The 16699-nt window shown below is 32.8% G+C and overlaps 1 protein-coding gene across 1 annotated transcript; it reads right to left on the reverse strand.

Moving 5' to 3' along the window:
- Positions 1-1643: 1643 nt before the first annotated feature.
- On the reverse strand, positions 1644-4229 carry LOC140821370 (myb-related protein 306-like). Its single transcript, XM_073181844.1, has 3 exons — positions 3816-4229; positions 3428-3557; positions 1644-3225 (listed from the first exon to the last, which is right to left on the reverse strand). Exons 1-3 carry the CDS (start codon positions 3946-3948, stop codon positions 2508-2510), a joined length of 981 nt encoding a protein of 326 aa, XP_073037945.1. The 5' UTR covers positions 3949-4229; the 3' UTR covers positions 1644-2507.
- Positions 4230-16699: the final 12470 nt, after the last annotated feature.

The raw sequence follows: 16699 nt of genomic DNA on the forward strand, positions 1-16699 counted from the left end.
AATTAAGATCAAACTTTGACTGATCAAAACCAAAACATGCTAACTAACACGACAATTTTTGTAATTCAAAAACCCGAAATCCAAATTATATGTGTTGTAATATCATATTCTTCGTAATTCAAAGAATGGCATATTTTTTTGTTAATATTGGGAAATGATGTGTACGTGATTTGAGAGGACACCCGACATTCAATAAATATATATATTTATATATATATTTATTAATTAATTAATCAACTAATATATACGTACTGTGGAGTCTATAGATGGTACTGAGAGATTTTAGCCAAGCTTTCAAACAAAATAGTATATAAATTAAAGATATGGTCCAATATAATATAATATATATATAGTAGGTATTTTATGATACAATCTTATGGATTTATATTCGAGAGACGAGTTGATCCGATACATATATATCTAGATTGATAATACTTTCGACATAAATAATAATATTTTTTTCATGAGTCGAGTCGGATATCTGTGTCACAAAATTATTTTATTAGATGTTCTCATTAGAGTTTTTGTGCTCATATGAAGCCATTTAAAACATGGCAAAAACTTATGTGAGACGGTCTCACGGTTATTATTTGTGAGACGGATCTCTTATTTGGGTTACCCATAAAAGAGTATTACTTTTTATGCTAAGAGTACTATTTTTTATTGTGAATATGGGTATTGTTGACCCGTCTCACAGATTATGATCCGTGAGACGGTCTCACATGAGACTCACTCTTAAAACATTGAACAAAAATAATTTTATATCATATGTATTATAATCATAGGTAAAATAAGTATGTTATTCCAATAACAATATGTCCAATTTTAGGTTTTAATTCATTATTTAACATATCAAAATTTTGTTTCGATACGTAACTTTTAATTTTTTGTTATTTTGTCTAATTGTTGATATGGTATATTTCAACAATTTTCGACTTTATGTCGTCATTTTTCAGCCCCGTGTATGTATATATATATATATATATACACGGTCGGGTATGGGTCGAGCAACGTTCTTGTAAGACCCGATCCGAACCATTCCCATACCCGACCGTTAGTTTTAATACTAATACTTTATTTAATAATGTATATGAGTGTGCTTTTATATTTTAAAGAACAAAACGATGTAAATGATAATTTTTTTTAATTATATTTTTATAATAATATAGAAAACTATATCACTTAACAAATTTGACCTCATAATTTATTTTTTAATAGATAAATATTCAATTGTTAAAAAATATCATTATATCTTATAATGTTTGGTGATTAGGAAAAACTTTAAGAAAAATATTGTGATCAAATTATTCGATTTTTTTATTTTGTAACAAAATCTGTAATTTGAATTACTTTTTTTATTGCTTGTAATGGTGTGTTAACTAAATATCACATGTCACGTCCCGAAACCGGAGTTAGTCGACACCAGCGTTGTTTTACAACAACACAATTGAAAACAACAAGTCTCGTAGTACATTATAAATCAAAAACCAGTTTATTACTCATAATCAATCATAAAATTGTCTTTATAACGTATATTCTTAAAATGATAAAAATAAACGGAAGCGTTTACAACTTACGTTAAGTTTAAACTTAAACTCATAATCTTGAAAATCACCAGCCCAAAACTTGTCTGACTCTTCTTCTTCGAGCTGTTTCTCAGGCTTAACTGAGAAATGATTGTAAATGGTGAGTGATAAGGTCGTCACTCAGCAAGTGGGGACCATTCGAGCACAACATAACAATATACATAAGTTTAGAAACACATATATACACCATGTGCAATGTGACCCATATCACATTCATAACATTAATTAGGCGAAACTTTCCATCGTTTTAGAGAGTTTGCTCGCCTTGCAATCTCCTCTGAATCCATAGATACAAACTCCCTGAGTCCCTGACTAAAAAATAGAAAAACCCTATCCCAAGTTAGGAGAGCTACTCACATCGCCACCCTAAGCGAATGAGAGAGATATTAATGGAGTTTTAAACTATATATGATGGAAAATTAAGTTCAAAATTTAGTATGAAATCTAAATCCTAACATAATCCGAACTAAAAATTAAAGTTTCAAAATACTATTTTAATGACTTCAAATTAAAGCTGTAGAAGTCGAACCTAATTCCAGGTTTTCTCACAAACGCACACCAAATGATGCACAAGGTACATACACTTTGTTCCCAGAAGCTAAGAAAAGGGGAACTTATTCCTATCCAATACATATGATCCAACTAGACTCTTGACTGCAAGCAATTTACACTTTCCTCTGTCACACATAATGGCCTACTGATGAAAACTATGGTTTCAGTTTGTATTACAATATATATACATGAATGACATATATTTTCATCAAATTTATTCAAGTTTGCATTTAGGACATATGTCATTCATGTGTATATATATATGTATATATATATGTATTATATATAGAATTCAAAACATGTGACAGTCCTAAAAGCCCACATAAAAAAACTGCTGAATTGTTCTGAAGGAACATGCAAGAATTATCTTCAGAACAAATCAGCAGCTTCCCTTAAGACAGCAATGTCCATGAAGTCCACATCCTGGCCTTGCGCAGCTGCATCATCTAGGAGCCATTTCTCCAGCAAACTAAAGGGCTCTCTGATAATCTCAGTTACAGGAGTGAAATTGGCGGTCTCGAACTTGGCTTCGTCCTCCAAGGATTGCGAAACATCGGAATTCAAGCTGATGAAAGTCCCTTCACTCGGGCTGGAACTAGATCCCATTGAGGGGTTGTTAAAGGAAGTACTCTCAGATAATGTCTTTGGTGATTCCTTCGTCCAATCTTCGAGCCAACGCGCTATGTTTTCTGTGCTTGATGCATATGTGGATGTCTGGATCGGCTGTGTATAAGTTTGTGGGGGCTTTTCGAAAAGCTTCGAGCCAATTGATGCATTTGAATCCGATCTATCGATGGATGGAGGCTTAGGGAAGAGATTCAAACCAGTAGACGAATTTGTACCGGATTTATTGAGTGATAGAGCTTCACACAAGGCTTGTTTAGCCATGTGAATGTCGGTTTGAAGCCTCCTTTCCCACTGGCCTTTTGTGATTGAATGAGAACTTGATGACTTCCTATTTTTCTCATTTTCCCCATCTCCATCTTCTCCTTGAAGCTTTCCTAGTTTCTTCTTTAAGTGAGTGTTCCAGTAGTTCTTGATATCATTGTCGGTTCTGAGGGGAAGGTATGAAGCTATGGCAGCCCACCTGCAAAAAAAAATTAAGTTTTTTTTATAAAAAAATATTAATTAATTATATAGGTATGTAGACATAGAAACAAAAACCCAACAATCTTCATTTTATGTAGTGGGATTTTGCTATCAGATCTAAAACCCTAAAGAAAATGTGCAGATCTTCACTGAATCTCCACCAAACTTGACTAGCATGCAGAAATTATCCATGAACTTACCGGTTTCCAAGAAGGGCTTGAAGATGAAAGATCTTCCTTTCTTCATGTTCAGTGAAGTTGCCGCGCTTGATGCCTGGCCGGAGGTAATTAGTCCACCTGAGCCTGCAACTCTTGCTGCATCTGAGCAAGCCTGAAAGAAAGAAGAATAGAGTATTTTCAATAATAAAAAAAAATCTAAACTTAACTATTTCTAACAGATGATTCAAACTTATAAGTCTGTAAAAATATTCAAGAAGTAGGTGATGCGGCTGCAGAATATTTATTACACAGCTTTAAATGATCACACCGAACCCTAAAAAAGAAAATCAAAATAGCTTCAAATTTTGCTCCAAAAGATACGAATAGAAAGTGGGGAAAACGAAGAACTCTTCATAATTAATATATTTACCTGTGTTAGTGGGAACAGCTCTCCAATTTCCAGGGCCATGTTCTTGAACATATGAAACTAAAATGATGTCTTCTTCAGGAGTCCAAGGTCCTTTCTTCACACCGATTTTGTCGCAACAAGGTGGCCTCCCCATCTCAGTACTAACTCTCAATCTGTGTGATGTCTTTAATTCAACAAAGATTAAAGGATTCAGAACCAAAACAGTCTCAGATTTTTTCAAGAAAATAAAGGGTTTCTTTTTTTATGGTTCTTTCTTTCATTTCATTTTCTTGAATGGAATTATGAGATCAGAATATAGAGGAGGAATCAAGAGACGTGAGTCTAACCGAAGGGGTGGGATTTGTCTGTAAGGATATATAGAGAAAAGACCAAAGGTGCGTTTAGGCTGACTTAAGAGACGAAGGGGTAAACGGGCAACCTCATCATATATGATGAAAGAGTCAAAAGCAGACAGCCAAGAGCATTTAATTCATGGCAAAAACTTGTGTGAGACGGTCTCACGGGTATTATTTGTGAGACGGATCTCTTATTTGGGTCACCCATGAAAAAGTATCACTTTTTATGCTAAGAATATTACTTTTTATTTTGAATATGGGTAGGGTTGACCCGTCTCACAGATTATAATCCGTGAGACGGTCTCACATGAGACTCACTCTTAATTCATTTTCTTGCAAAAGTCAGCAATTTCCTTACACGATTTTTTTTTTAAAAAAATCGTAGTTTTTTTTATTATAGCGTGACATTCGATGAAATGTTTTTAATTTTTATATTTTTCCGATTTTTAAGATCATAATTATAATTATTTTTAGTATGTACAACACTAAGGTGTGTTAAGATTGGAACTTGGACCTAACTCCACCTCAAAAACTAGCTCAAAGAGGGAGGATTGTATAAGCCCATATATACAATTCACATGTTATTTATACAACTGATGTGGGACAATTAACACACTCCTCTCACGCTCAGGAATGAACATTTGGAGCGTGGAGTTTACAAATGACTCAATTATGAGCAGAACGGATAGCCTAATTATAAGAAGTCCAACACATAACGGTGGAATCCGGGCTCTGATACCATGTTAAGATTGGAACTTGGACCTAACTCAACCCCAAAAACTAGCTCAAGGGGGGAAGATATATTATACAAGTTCATATATACAATTCACACATGTTATTTATCCAACCGATGTAGGACAATTAACAGGGTGAGGTCGGATGGAGGATTTTTTGCTTTAACATTTAGATGATTTTGAACTTTTGTCTATGCACGATTGTCACCACAGAAAAGCATGGTTTCTTGAACTTAGAGATTAGAGACACATTAATAAGAAGTGAAGTGAGCTGGGCTAACAGACTTGAGGGGGATCCAGGCCAGAATTGCCAGGAGCAGCTGACACTGGTTTAAGGATATTGTTTAGCATCTTGGATCTTGTCTAGAGAGCAAAACTACTGTGTTTTTTTTTTAAATTTTTAGTTATGTTATTCGTTGATTCACGGTCTTAGTATATTAATTTGTATTTTTTTAAAAGTTGTTTTAATTTTTTACTAGAGATTGACGTGAGATTGAAGACATCAGCACTTTCAACAATTCATCACTCTTTTCTGGCCTTACGTTAAAGCTCCGATGAAAAAATACTAAAATTTTAAAAAAAATTAAAATTAGTAAACTAAGACCATAAGTTGATGACAACATTACCAAAAATTTAAAAAAAACAATCAAATTACATGACCAAAAATATAATTTTCTTCATGTGTAGTGAACACGAGCCATTACAAACTATTTAGCACATTTAACAACACCCTTGGCCGCTCTATCGCCGCCCCAACACAAGAACCACTCTTGTTCTCAGTTCGATTATGCTTGAAGATAATCCCATCGTGCGACTGATCATATATCCCAGCCCTGTTTAGTCTCGACGGAGGGGTAGTGATGAAATAATTCTAGATCATATGAATATTTATTTTGAATGGAAGATACATCTAAAAAAGGTATATATCGAGAGCTAATAAATTAAGACAATGTGTGGCTTGTGAGATGATAAACTGGAAGTTTACAAAGATAACATAGTTGTTTTAACTCCAATTATTGTAAAATTTGAGCGATAAAAAGCAATTTTCCCCAAAAAAATATTCATAATATATTTATGCATCGAAATAACAATTTAATATGTGGCTTAAACTAGAATGATTCTATGCATCGAAATTGGGTTCATTCGATGCTGGCTATAAGGGCACTACCCTGAATCAGCATATAGATGACATGTTGCAATCCCAATTTCAACTCATGGTTTGGATTAATCAAACAAAAAAAAAAACTATTGACACATGGCAAAATGTGAATGGTTGTGAGCAATGTCCACAAAAGCAGCATCGAATATTCCTCGAAATTGGGCTCTTGCATACAAACAAGTACAATTTACATGATAGCGCATGCACGTATGATCAAGGGCGGAGCCAATGTATTCACCACCCGGGCTTTAGCCCGGGTGGTGCTAAATTTTTTTTAAAAAATAATATGTAAATTTTGGTATAATTTTTGATAAAATTGATATTAGCCCGGGTAGATCAATTTAAAATATTAAAGGATTTTAGAGTTTAAAATTCTAGCCCGGGTAGACTTTGATTCCTGGCTCCGCCACTGCGTATGATTCAACCTATATATATCGACTCAAATTTGTTCCGGCGTCCTAATTAAGGACAAATAAATCCTTCGGATGAGACACGTAAACTCGTATAAAATTGTCAATACAAATTCAAAAACTGATTTCGATATTCGAAAGGCAATTATAGAAATTAAATATTCCCGATAGACGTGCGTTAGCTCAAATTAAATTTGTACTTATAATTAATTAGTACCATTTAAACATTAATTAATCCGAAAATATCATTCCCCACTTGTGGGTGGAAATATATAATGATCTGTTCGAATGTTACATTTGTAATTTAATATCCTAGACTTTAGCAAGTATTTGTTATTTAATGTTCTAGACTTTTAACAAGAGTATAACTTCACTTGGATCACAAGATACATGAAATATCCAAGGGTATTCCGAGCTGGTCGGCTTAGACTTGTCTAGTTATGTATGTCATCCACATATTACCTCGATCGGGTATTTGGAATATTTTGGATATAACACTTATCGTTATGAACGAATTTAGGATTTCTGCTCCGGGGATCGCTTACAAAAGACAGAGCAAAGTTTGAAAGACAAAAAATTGATATGATTTTCGACATATATAGATGATATATTCAATGTCATGTTATCAATTCGACAAAAAGAGACAGATAGAAGGTGGAGAAAATTAAACTAATTCATTATACCAAGACCTGATTTCGAAAAATTAGAAGACCAAACGTCTATATATGTCAACTGTTAGGACCAATTATGTATTTTTTTTTCTATATCATAATACGATCAAAAATGAAAAATGTGCAAGTTACATGACCACGAATGTAATTTTTTCCACGAGAATACATAAAATGTGTACAGGTGTATTACATTATCATTTAAATACACAGTGAAATAAATTTGATTAGAAGCCATACATGATGACACTACTTGGTGTGTAAGATAAAACTCGATATCATATATTGTTTTGGCTTGTTAACTAAAATAACTGGAGTTAATCTTGTAATGATCCGATACCATTCACTCGTGATTATTACTCATAGGACTTTTCCAACCCAGACACTAGAGTTTTTACCTTCTCGGAATTTGAATCCAAAACCTCCTGGACATATAGGTATTGGCAAAGCAATCCTGGTATCAAATATATGTCCAGGAGGTCTTGGATTCGAATCCTGAGAAAGTAAAGCTCCAGTGTCTGGGCTGGAGAAGGCCTATGAGTAATGATCGTGAGTGAGTGGTGTCGGGTTATTACAAATCTTTTTAGTCATTTCTTATCACTTAGTAATTTTCGAATTATTTTTCAAAATAAAATCCATTAATCCAAATGCAATCGTTGATGTTTTTTCCCCGAAGAGACCTTGTTTCTAATTCATGTTAGAAAATACTCTCACAATAGCTAGCTTGTATTCTAGTTGGCTCTCATACATCTTAATAATTAATATAATATCATAATTTTCAATAAATATAAATAATTCCCAATTAAATTGGACAATTTAAAAAAAAATAGAGCATTTAATGTAAATCAATTGATTTTTCTTTTTATACATATGTCATGCGCTCGTTGAAGTTTCTCATTTAGTCCTTTTAATGGTACATCCATTAATTGATGAAAAAGAAAAAGGAAAGAAAGGAAATGACACACGTCTATGCATATATAAATATATTTAGTATGTGTGTATTAATTTAGCAATTTATTTTTAAAAAGTTAAAAACAATTAATTCGATTAGTATGTTCTTTTTCCTTTTATTTAAAAAAATATCCAAACACTATACCTACGAGATTGTATAGATTTAAGGGAAAATATAATCAAAATCACGTCGAGTTTGTATATTTTATGTTTTAGTTATCTAACCATTCGAATATTGGTTTTGACTCTATAAGTTAGATTATGTTATGATTCTTGGTATTTTTTGTCGGAGTATTGATATGACATCAGAAAATGCTGATATAACATCATGAAATTCTGACATGTACAACGTCATAACAGCACTCTATTAAAAATGACCCATAGCCAAAACACAATCTAATTTACATTATCAAAACCCAAATTTGAATACTTGAACTAAAACACAAAATAGGTAAACGTAGAGTCATCATTTTAACTATTATCCCTACATTCAATATATTTGATAATTGAAACTGTTAATATAAAGAAAATTTTGCTGATAAAAATTATTTTTATGATTTTTTTTTATGTTTCATGTGTGAAAAAAGGCCAAAGTTGAAGTGTTGGTCAAATGAAGACCTTCACAAGCCACCAAATGGTTTTAATTTAATTTGACGTAATAAATGATTTTTTAAAAGTCTTACATAAATTAATTTGCGATACTTAACTATAAATTCAGTATGATAAATTTAGGGTGAAAAATAAAAAATAGAAAGAAAATTATTAATTGAAAAAATATGAAGTTTGGAAATAAAAGGCCAAAAGATCTTGTAGAAACATTAATTGACATACATCGAGTTGATTGAACGAGAACGACGTCTCTCCCTCGAACACCAAAATCTATATAATGATTTTGGAAGAATTCAAGCTAGCGAATGAAGACAAAAAATTTTGTGAGACTGTCTCACGGTTCGTATTTGTGAGACAGATATCTTATTTGTGTAATTCATGAAAATGTATATTTTTTATATTAAAAGTATTACTTTTTATTGTGAATATCGACAGGATTGACCTCACAAGAGACCTACTCGCAAATGAAAGGTTTGTCTATGTTACGACAAAAAAAAAATGATGAACATCACGTGTTTTGTTTTGCTAAATTTTCTTGATAGTTTTTACTTTGCTGATCGAGTGCTTGGAAGAATTCGAGCTAGCAAATAAATAATATCGATGAACTTTACATGTTTTGTTTAAATTTAGGTGTTAGCGTAAACATCTTTATAAAAGTACACCAGAAATAACATTATGAGTGTAGCATATAACAAGAATAGGTCTCTTGTGAAACGGTCTCATGAATCTTTATCTGTGAGACAGGTCAATCCTACCGATATTCACAATAAAAAGTAATATTCTTACCATAAAAAGTAATATTTTTTCATGGATGACTCAAATAAGATATATGTCTCACAAATTACGACCTGTGAAATCGTCTCACACAAGTTTTTGGTATAAAATAGAATGATTCAGAGTTTATGACAATTTTTAAATGTATAATGTGCAAAAGGAAAAGGCGAAACGTGACGTCTTGGTCAAATGAAAGCTTCACAAACCACCACATGATTTTGACGTAATAAATTAATTTGTGGGACTTAAATAATAAAATCAGAATGGTACATTCAACTTGTGGAAAAATTTGTTACATACCATTCCAAATAAAATAAAAATAAAAATAAAGAATAATAATTGTTACATGTGAATCTTGGAAAATGATAATTCACATCTATTAAATATAATTATAAATACATTTTTTATATATTAAAATATGGTAGTTTTTTCCTTCAAAATTTATCCTCTGAGTTTATTCTATTTAGTTTTAAAATAGAATTATAGTTTAGAGAGAAGTAAATAAATTTTTTAAAAGATTTTGCGATTAAAAGAACTCGTTTTTTAAATGTTAAAAAATGAACCTTAAAAAAACTGAGTACCGAAAAATTAAATCAAGTTTTGTTCTAAAATCAAACGGAATAAACTCAAAATAATATCTATAAAAAACGATTAAACATTTTGAAAATATTTAAAAAGTATGCAATTTGAAATAATAAGAATGATTTGATTGAAGCTTTTATCAAAAACTTTGTATGTAATATTTTGGTATTTAAAAAATACTTAAATGTTTCAACTATATCTACCAATAACAGTAGCAAAAGTAAGTGAATACGATAAATAATGATTCACGAACATGTTTATGGATGTTTGGAGATTAACAACTCTCAGGTCACCTCTTCTTTCTCTTAGAAAGATTCACTATAAGACTTTGATTTATACAACTATTTTTACAAACTCGTTTCGACTTAGGATTTATTCTTTGCCTAATCGAAACTCCTAGTATACTCTCGATTGTAGGTCGTGACCTCACAATCCGCATAATGTTGTATGTCTTTTATGTCAACACTACAAACACAATTTTTAATGTCTTTGTGTGAAGACTATTACTCAACTAAACTTTGAAACTCGTCTCTATTATATTGTATATGTGAGTGACTGTGTGTGTGAGAAAATTAATCCATCACAATGTATGTTCTCTCAAATGTATCCCCACACACAAGGAGAAAAACTCTCGCTAATATATATATATATATATATATATATATATATATATATATATATATATATATATATATATATATATTTAAACTCATCTTCATGGGCTTGGTCTCATTTTAGTTAATTTATTAACGTAGGTTGCTCATGCTTTGAACCCCTTCGAAAACTTGTATTTGCTCTTCAAAATATTGTATATATATAGCCTCTAAGAGTGATACATACGTTGGACACAAGAATACAATGCTAATACTGAAATTTGATATAACAGAAAAATAAAATCGAATAGAAACAACCATACATGTTCAAAATGTAATTTTCTCTTAAACCTATTTTGCTTAAAATCTTTGCCCCAAATTATATGTGCCTTAATTGAAATTAGTGATTATTAAATTTAGTGTGGGCAGTTAGGATGCAAAACAAAAAATTAAACTAAAAGTAATTATATGATGGAACATGAACTTTGAAAACGAGAGGCCAAGGGTTATTAATTTTATTAGCAAACCAATATTTAATCGATATGAAAACAATATTAGCGATTACTCTCCCTCAAAAATATTTTTTATTTGAACTTTGTTCATGTAAATACACCTTTTTTTTTTTGCCGCAATATTGATCATATTTCGTTCTCTCAAATTTAATAGATCATAGATCGTCCTTTCTTGAGAATAATCATCTATGCATGTTCGCGATATGAATAGTTCAAGATATTCATCATATGAGTATGAAGCCAAATTCGTCATCTAAGTTTGTGTTATCGGTTTTGATCCTTTAAGTAGTCAAAATTAAGTCTTAACCAAATAAAGTAGGTTTTTTTAATTTTTTCCTTTACCTTTTTTTTTTATTGAAATACTGACGTAATATCGAAAATGTTAACATGATCTAATGACACGTCATCACTTTGGTGAAATATGACAAAAATAATAATAATAATAATCCAATTTTGATAATATAGAAAACCAAGAGTCCATTTGGTTAAAGAATTCAACTAACGAAAAACACTTTTTTTTAAAAAAAAGAAGTTTTTTTAGATACCATTTTTGTGTTTAAACTCACCCTAACACCCAAATTAGGATAATTTAGATGAACATTTCGACAAATTTCCGTAAAATTTATGATATCATAGTAATATGTTAATTGGGATTTTGGATGCAGTTGTTGTAATAATAATAATAATAATCAAAATTGCAATTTTGATCCAGTATACTTCTTCTCTTTAGAGTTTTGATAATTTATATTGTCAAATTTCATTTGAAGTGTTATATCTTTCAATTTTGACAATTTTAGTCTTTTTTTCGTGAGAATATTGATATGTCACTATACAATACACAAGTCAAGTTCATGTCTCGACGCCATGTCAGAGACTAGATTTTACGAATGTCTCTAGGAGAGAAAAAATATTTATTTTTTTGCTCCCGCATTAGCACAACATATTGGAAAAATGACTAAAAATTTGCCAAAAAAAGTTAACTAAACAAAAATTTGATAATATAAAATACCATAATCGTAAAATGACAGATATGCATAAATAAAATTATAAATTATCCTAATAATAATATTTTGGGACATTTTGTAACCCGAGGTTTAAGTTCCCTTGCACCATAACTTAAAACTCTCCCATAGGGGAGGGTTGTTGTCGTGCATGTGTGCAGGCCAACACAAACTATTTTGGCAATTTTTCTCTGTATTTAGTAGATTGATCCATCCACCAACTGAATTAATAAACATTTATAGGCTATTTAAAAATTACTCAATCCATGCATTAAAAACGGAAAAAAAATTGAAATTTTGTTCGGTACAATAATAATCTCTATTGGTAGAGCAATTGAAACGTGGTGCTTGTGCTGCTGCTTTACAATTTAAAATATTTGAGTTACACAATTGCTACCATCTATAGCTTTTGGTAAAACGACAAACACTCGTTCCTACAATTGGTATAAGAGTCAATGTCATGAATTTGAATTTCATTTATCGCAAAAAATGCAATTATTTGGAGGGAGATTGTTGGGTGCAATAGTAGCATCTGCTGGTAGAATAATCAAAATGTGGTGCTTGTTCTGATGTACAGTTTAAAAGATTTGAATTGCATTATCACCACCGGCTATAGCTTTTTATAAAGTGATACACGATCGGTCCTACATTAATTAGTATCAGAGAGTTCGATTAACATTAACTGCAAGAAGTGCAATTATTGGGAAATAGGTTGCTAGGTGCAACAATTGTTCCTGCTGGTAGAGCAATCGAAACGTGATGCTTGTGTTGTTGTACAATTTAAAAGATTTGAGTTGCACTACTATCACCAACTATAACTTTTGATAAAACGGCAAGTTCTCACTCCTTGGTATCAGAGCCAATGTCACGAGATTGATTCTCATTTACCGCAAAAAGAGAAATTATTGAGATATATTGTTGGGTGCCACTAATACCACTAGCTATAGCTTTTGGTAAAGCAACAAGCCACTGACCTCAAAAATTTTAACATCATAAATAAATCAAATTATATACTGATAATTGAGCTGAATAACTAATATATCCATAAGATAATTATAACCACTTCATAAATCCAAACCAATAGAAACATCGAATTAAATCAATTTATTTGATTCTTAATTTGGTTTTAACCTAAGATTTTTTCATCTCTACCGATTACACTATGCATGCCTCGTTCAATTCCCGTTGACCACAGACAAGATTCCCCGATAAGTGAGCGACAAACTTGTGAACTCCCGGAAGAACAGTCATGTAAAAATACTTCATTTATATTTAAACGGATCGAGATGAACATGAGTAAGGGTGAGAAAAAATACTGAATTTTCGATATTCGAGATCACCGTACTGAAAAAAAATCAAATTTCCCTAATTTTCGGTATACCAAATATTTCGGTATGGTATTAATGATACCGAATTTTTTAGTACGACAACGATGTGAAATTTGAAATTTTTCGGTATATATCAGAATACCGAAAAATCAAAAAAAAATTTAAAATAATATTTTAAAACTATAAATTTATAAAATATAAAAAATGTAAAGTTTTTTCGGTATAAAATAGTATATATCGATACTGTACTGAAGTTATGGTATACAGTACGATTTTTGTATGTATAATCGGTATATTAGTTATACATACCGAAATTTCGGTATATCGGTATAAAATTTACTTATACTGTAATTATCGATACGATATATAAAATTTCGGTATAATACGGTACGATGTACCACCCTTAAACACGAGTCTTTCACGATACTAGATCACCTTTCGATGAAAAATCGAAGGATTAGATACTATATCCACGGGAAGACGCACATCATATATTAATTCTTGGAAAATCCCTCCTAACAAACCCAAATTAAAATCTACGTAGAAAAAAAAAATAGAAGCAACTTTTAGTACAATGGACACACACTTTCCAAATAACAATTTTTTCTCAAGCTTAATTTAATTTATTCGATTGCCATTAAAAATATTTGTACTTTATTCAATTTCTTCCATTTGTTGTTTTGGCATGTCATATCCAAAGTTTATTTATATCGTCTTTTATCTCTCGTATCATTTCAATTTCGAAAATTGATAACTTTCGTTGTGTCTAAAAAATAATCCGAAAAGCCCACAAACAAAGCCCAACCTTCGGCCCACAAGAGATGCAGACAGTTGGTCCAAGAAAAGAACGTTGCGGCCGGTTACATCCATTACCCAAGATGGAAGAGGTGGAGTGATCTTGGAATATGGTTGAAACTCCCCCCTATGGAGTGTGACAAAAGCAGAATGAGGAATCAGAAAGAGGGCCCCGACAAATCAATCCAACAAATCTACAGCAAAAACTCTGTAGAATTCCTTATCAATTTTATGCAAAATTTCTCTTATTTGCTCTGTTGTTTATTGCCATTTCCAGCAAGCGTTTTTATAGATTTTAACAATGTCCATCCAAGTCTCATGTGAAAGCTTTGTTCGAATTTATAATGGCATAATAAATATTGAAGTTTCTTATGAATTCCTCCTTTAATTTCATTATATTTCTCATTTCACGTTTTTATTTTTGGAGCCATTTCGAGGGAATTAGAACAAACGGTCGAATCGAGATTCGCAACGCCTGATTCGAAGTCAGATTATTTCATAAATTCGGCACGAACACGTGCCTGGCACGCCTGCAAATTTTCGTGACAAACAAGTTGGCACGTCCGGTGGGACCAAATGCCTCCAAAGCGTACTGTGAAGAATGAAGGAATTCCTCCATCACAGGGGAAAGGTCATCGTTCACAGGAGGAAGAGACCGATGCTGATGGAAGATCAGTGGAACGACTGGTACACAAGTTCGAGGAAGAGGCTGTGAAGGAAGGAATTTCATTTTCTGGTGGTGAGGGACTTCCAACAAACATTATGTTGTCCATGGAGAAAAATATCTGTGGGGATCTCAAAGAAATGACCAAAGCCTTTACTGCTGTTATGATGGAATTTATGACAGAAATAAGAGAATGGAGGAAGTCTTCGAAGGAAGAGAATAAGTCATAAACCCAAGGAAACTGGAACTAAACTGTCTGAAGACCAAGGCCAGGGATCGGGGAATTCGCAAACAGGTGAAAATTGCCGTTTGGAGGAATCACCGACTCTGGGATTTGTTGAAGAAGAAACGTATACTCCTCCACAAGGAGGGAATATGAGTTGGGTCCAAAACGCCAAAGTTACAGTAACGGTAAACAAGTAGTAGGGAATATGTTCGATGTCACTTCTCTTAGCATGCATCCAGAGATGTATGGTGATGGGGGAATGCATGGGTGTTCAGTTCCAGGTTCGGGGAATAACACTCGGGGGGCAAATTATTCCCCGCACCCATCGCAAAAAACTCCAGTCTTGGACTTCGAGACTGTACATGATGTTATTCAAGAGTTGTATGGCCAAGGAGTGAGGCCAATCAACCGACCAGAGTTTCACAAGCCATACCTCCACAAGGAGGGAATATGAGTTGGGTCCAAAACGCCAAAGTTACAGTAACGGTAAACAAGTAGTAGGGAATATGTTCGATGTCACTTCTCTTACCATGCATCCAGAGATGTATGGTGATGGGGGAATGCATGGGTGTTCAGTTCCAGGTTCGGGGAATAACACTCGGGGGGCAAATTATTCCCCGCACCCATCGCAAAAAACTCCAGTCTTGGATTTCGAGACTGTACATGATGTTATTCAAGAGTTGTATGGCCAAGGAGTGAGGCCAATCAACCGACCGGAGTTTCACAAGCCATACCCCGATGTTGTTGATCGTAAAAATCCTTATCCACGATGGTATCGCATTCCAGACTTAAATTTATACTCTGGGGAAGGCGTTCAATCAAGTGTGGAACATGTAGCAAGGTTCACAATCCAGTGTGGGGAATTAGCAAATCTGGAGAATTTTTCCAATTACAAGCTACATCTGTTCCCAAATTCTTTGACTAGCACTGCTTTCACGTGGTATGCCACACTACCTCGGAATTCTATTTTGACTTGGCATGATATGGAACGCCGGTTCCATACATATTTTTTCAAAACAGTAACTGAGATCAATATAGCGGAATTGTCGAGAGTGGTCCAGAAGTCGGGAGAATTTGCTAATGATTTCATTTGCGAATTCAAAAGAGCGAGGAGTAGGTGCAAAGTTTGCATTCCAGAATCAGAATATGTAAAGATGGTGAAGCGAGGACTTGGCTTTGAGTGGAGAAAGAAATTCCAAGGGATGGAATTCCGCAATTTTTATGAGCTTGCTGCCAAGGTATTAGAGTATGAGGAATTATTGTGTGAGGAAAGTCATAAAAGGAAGTCTACTGTTGGTTCTTACTTCCAGGAAGTTGAAGAAGTCGTCTTGGCAGAAGTGGTGAATTCTGGATCATGTACAGTCCCTTTTGTTAAAGTACAAGAATGAAGAATTTCCCAGAAAAAATGATTCTCTTGTTCAAACGCCTTATACCTTTGATGAATCAAAGACAGAGGAAATTTTCGATCACTTGGTGAAGGAGAAGTTTATAACATTCCCCTCAGACCACAAGCTGGCCACTAGGGAGGAATTGAAAGGAAGAT

This window comes from Primulina eburnea, unplaced genomic scaffold (assembly GCF_022965805.1).
Source record: "Primulina eburnea isolate SZY01 unplaced genomic scaffold, ASM2296580v1 ctg553_ERROPOS100000, whole genome shotgun sequence".
NCBI classification, from domain to species: Eukaryota; Viridiplantae; Streptophyta; class Magnoliopsida; order Lamiales; family Gesneriaceae; genus Primulina; species Primulina eburnea.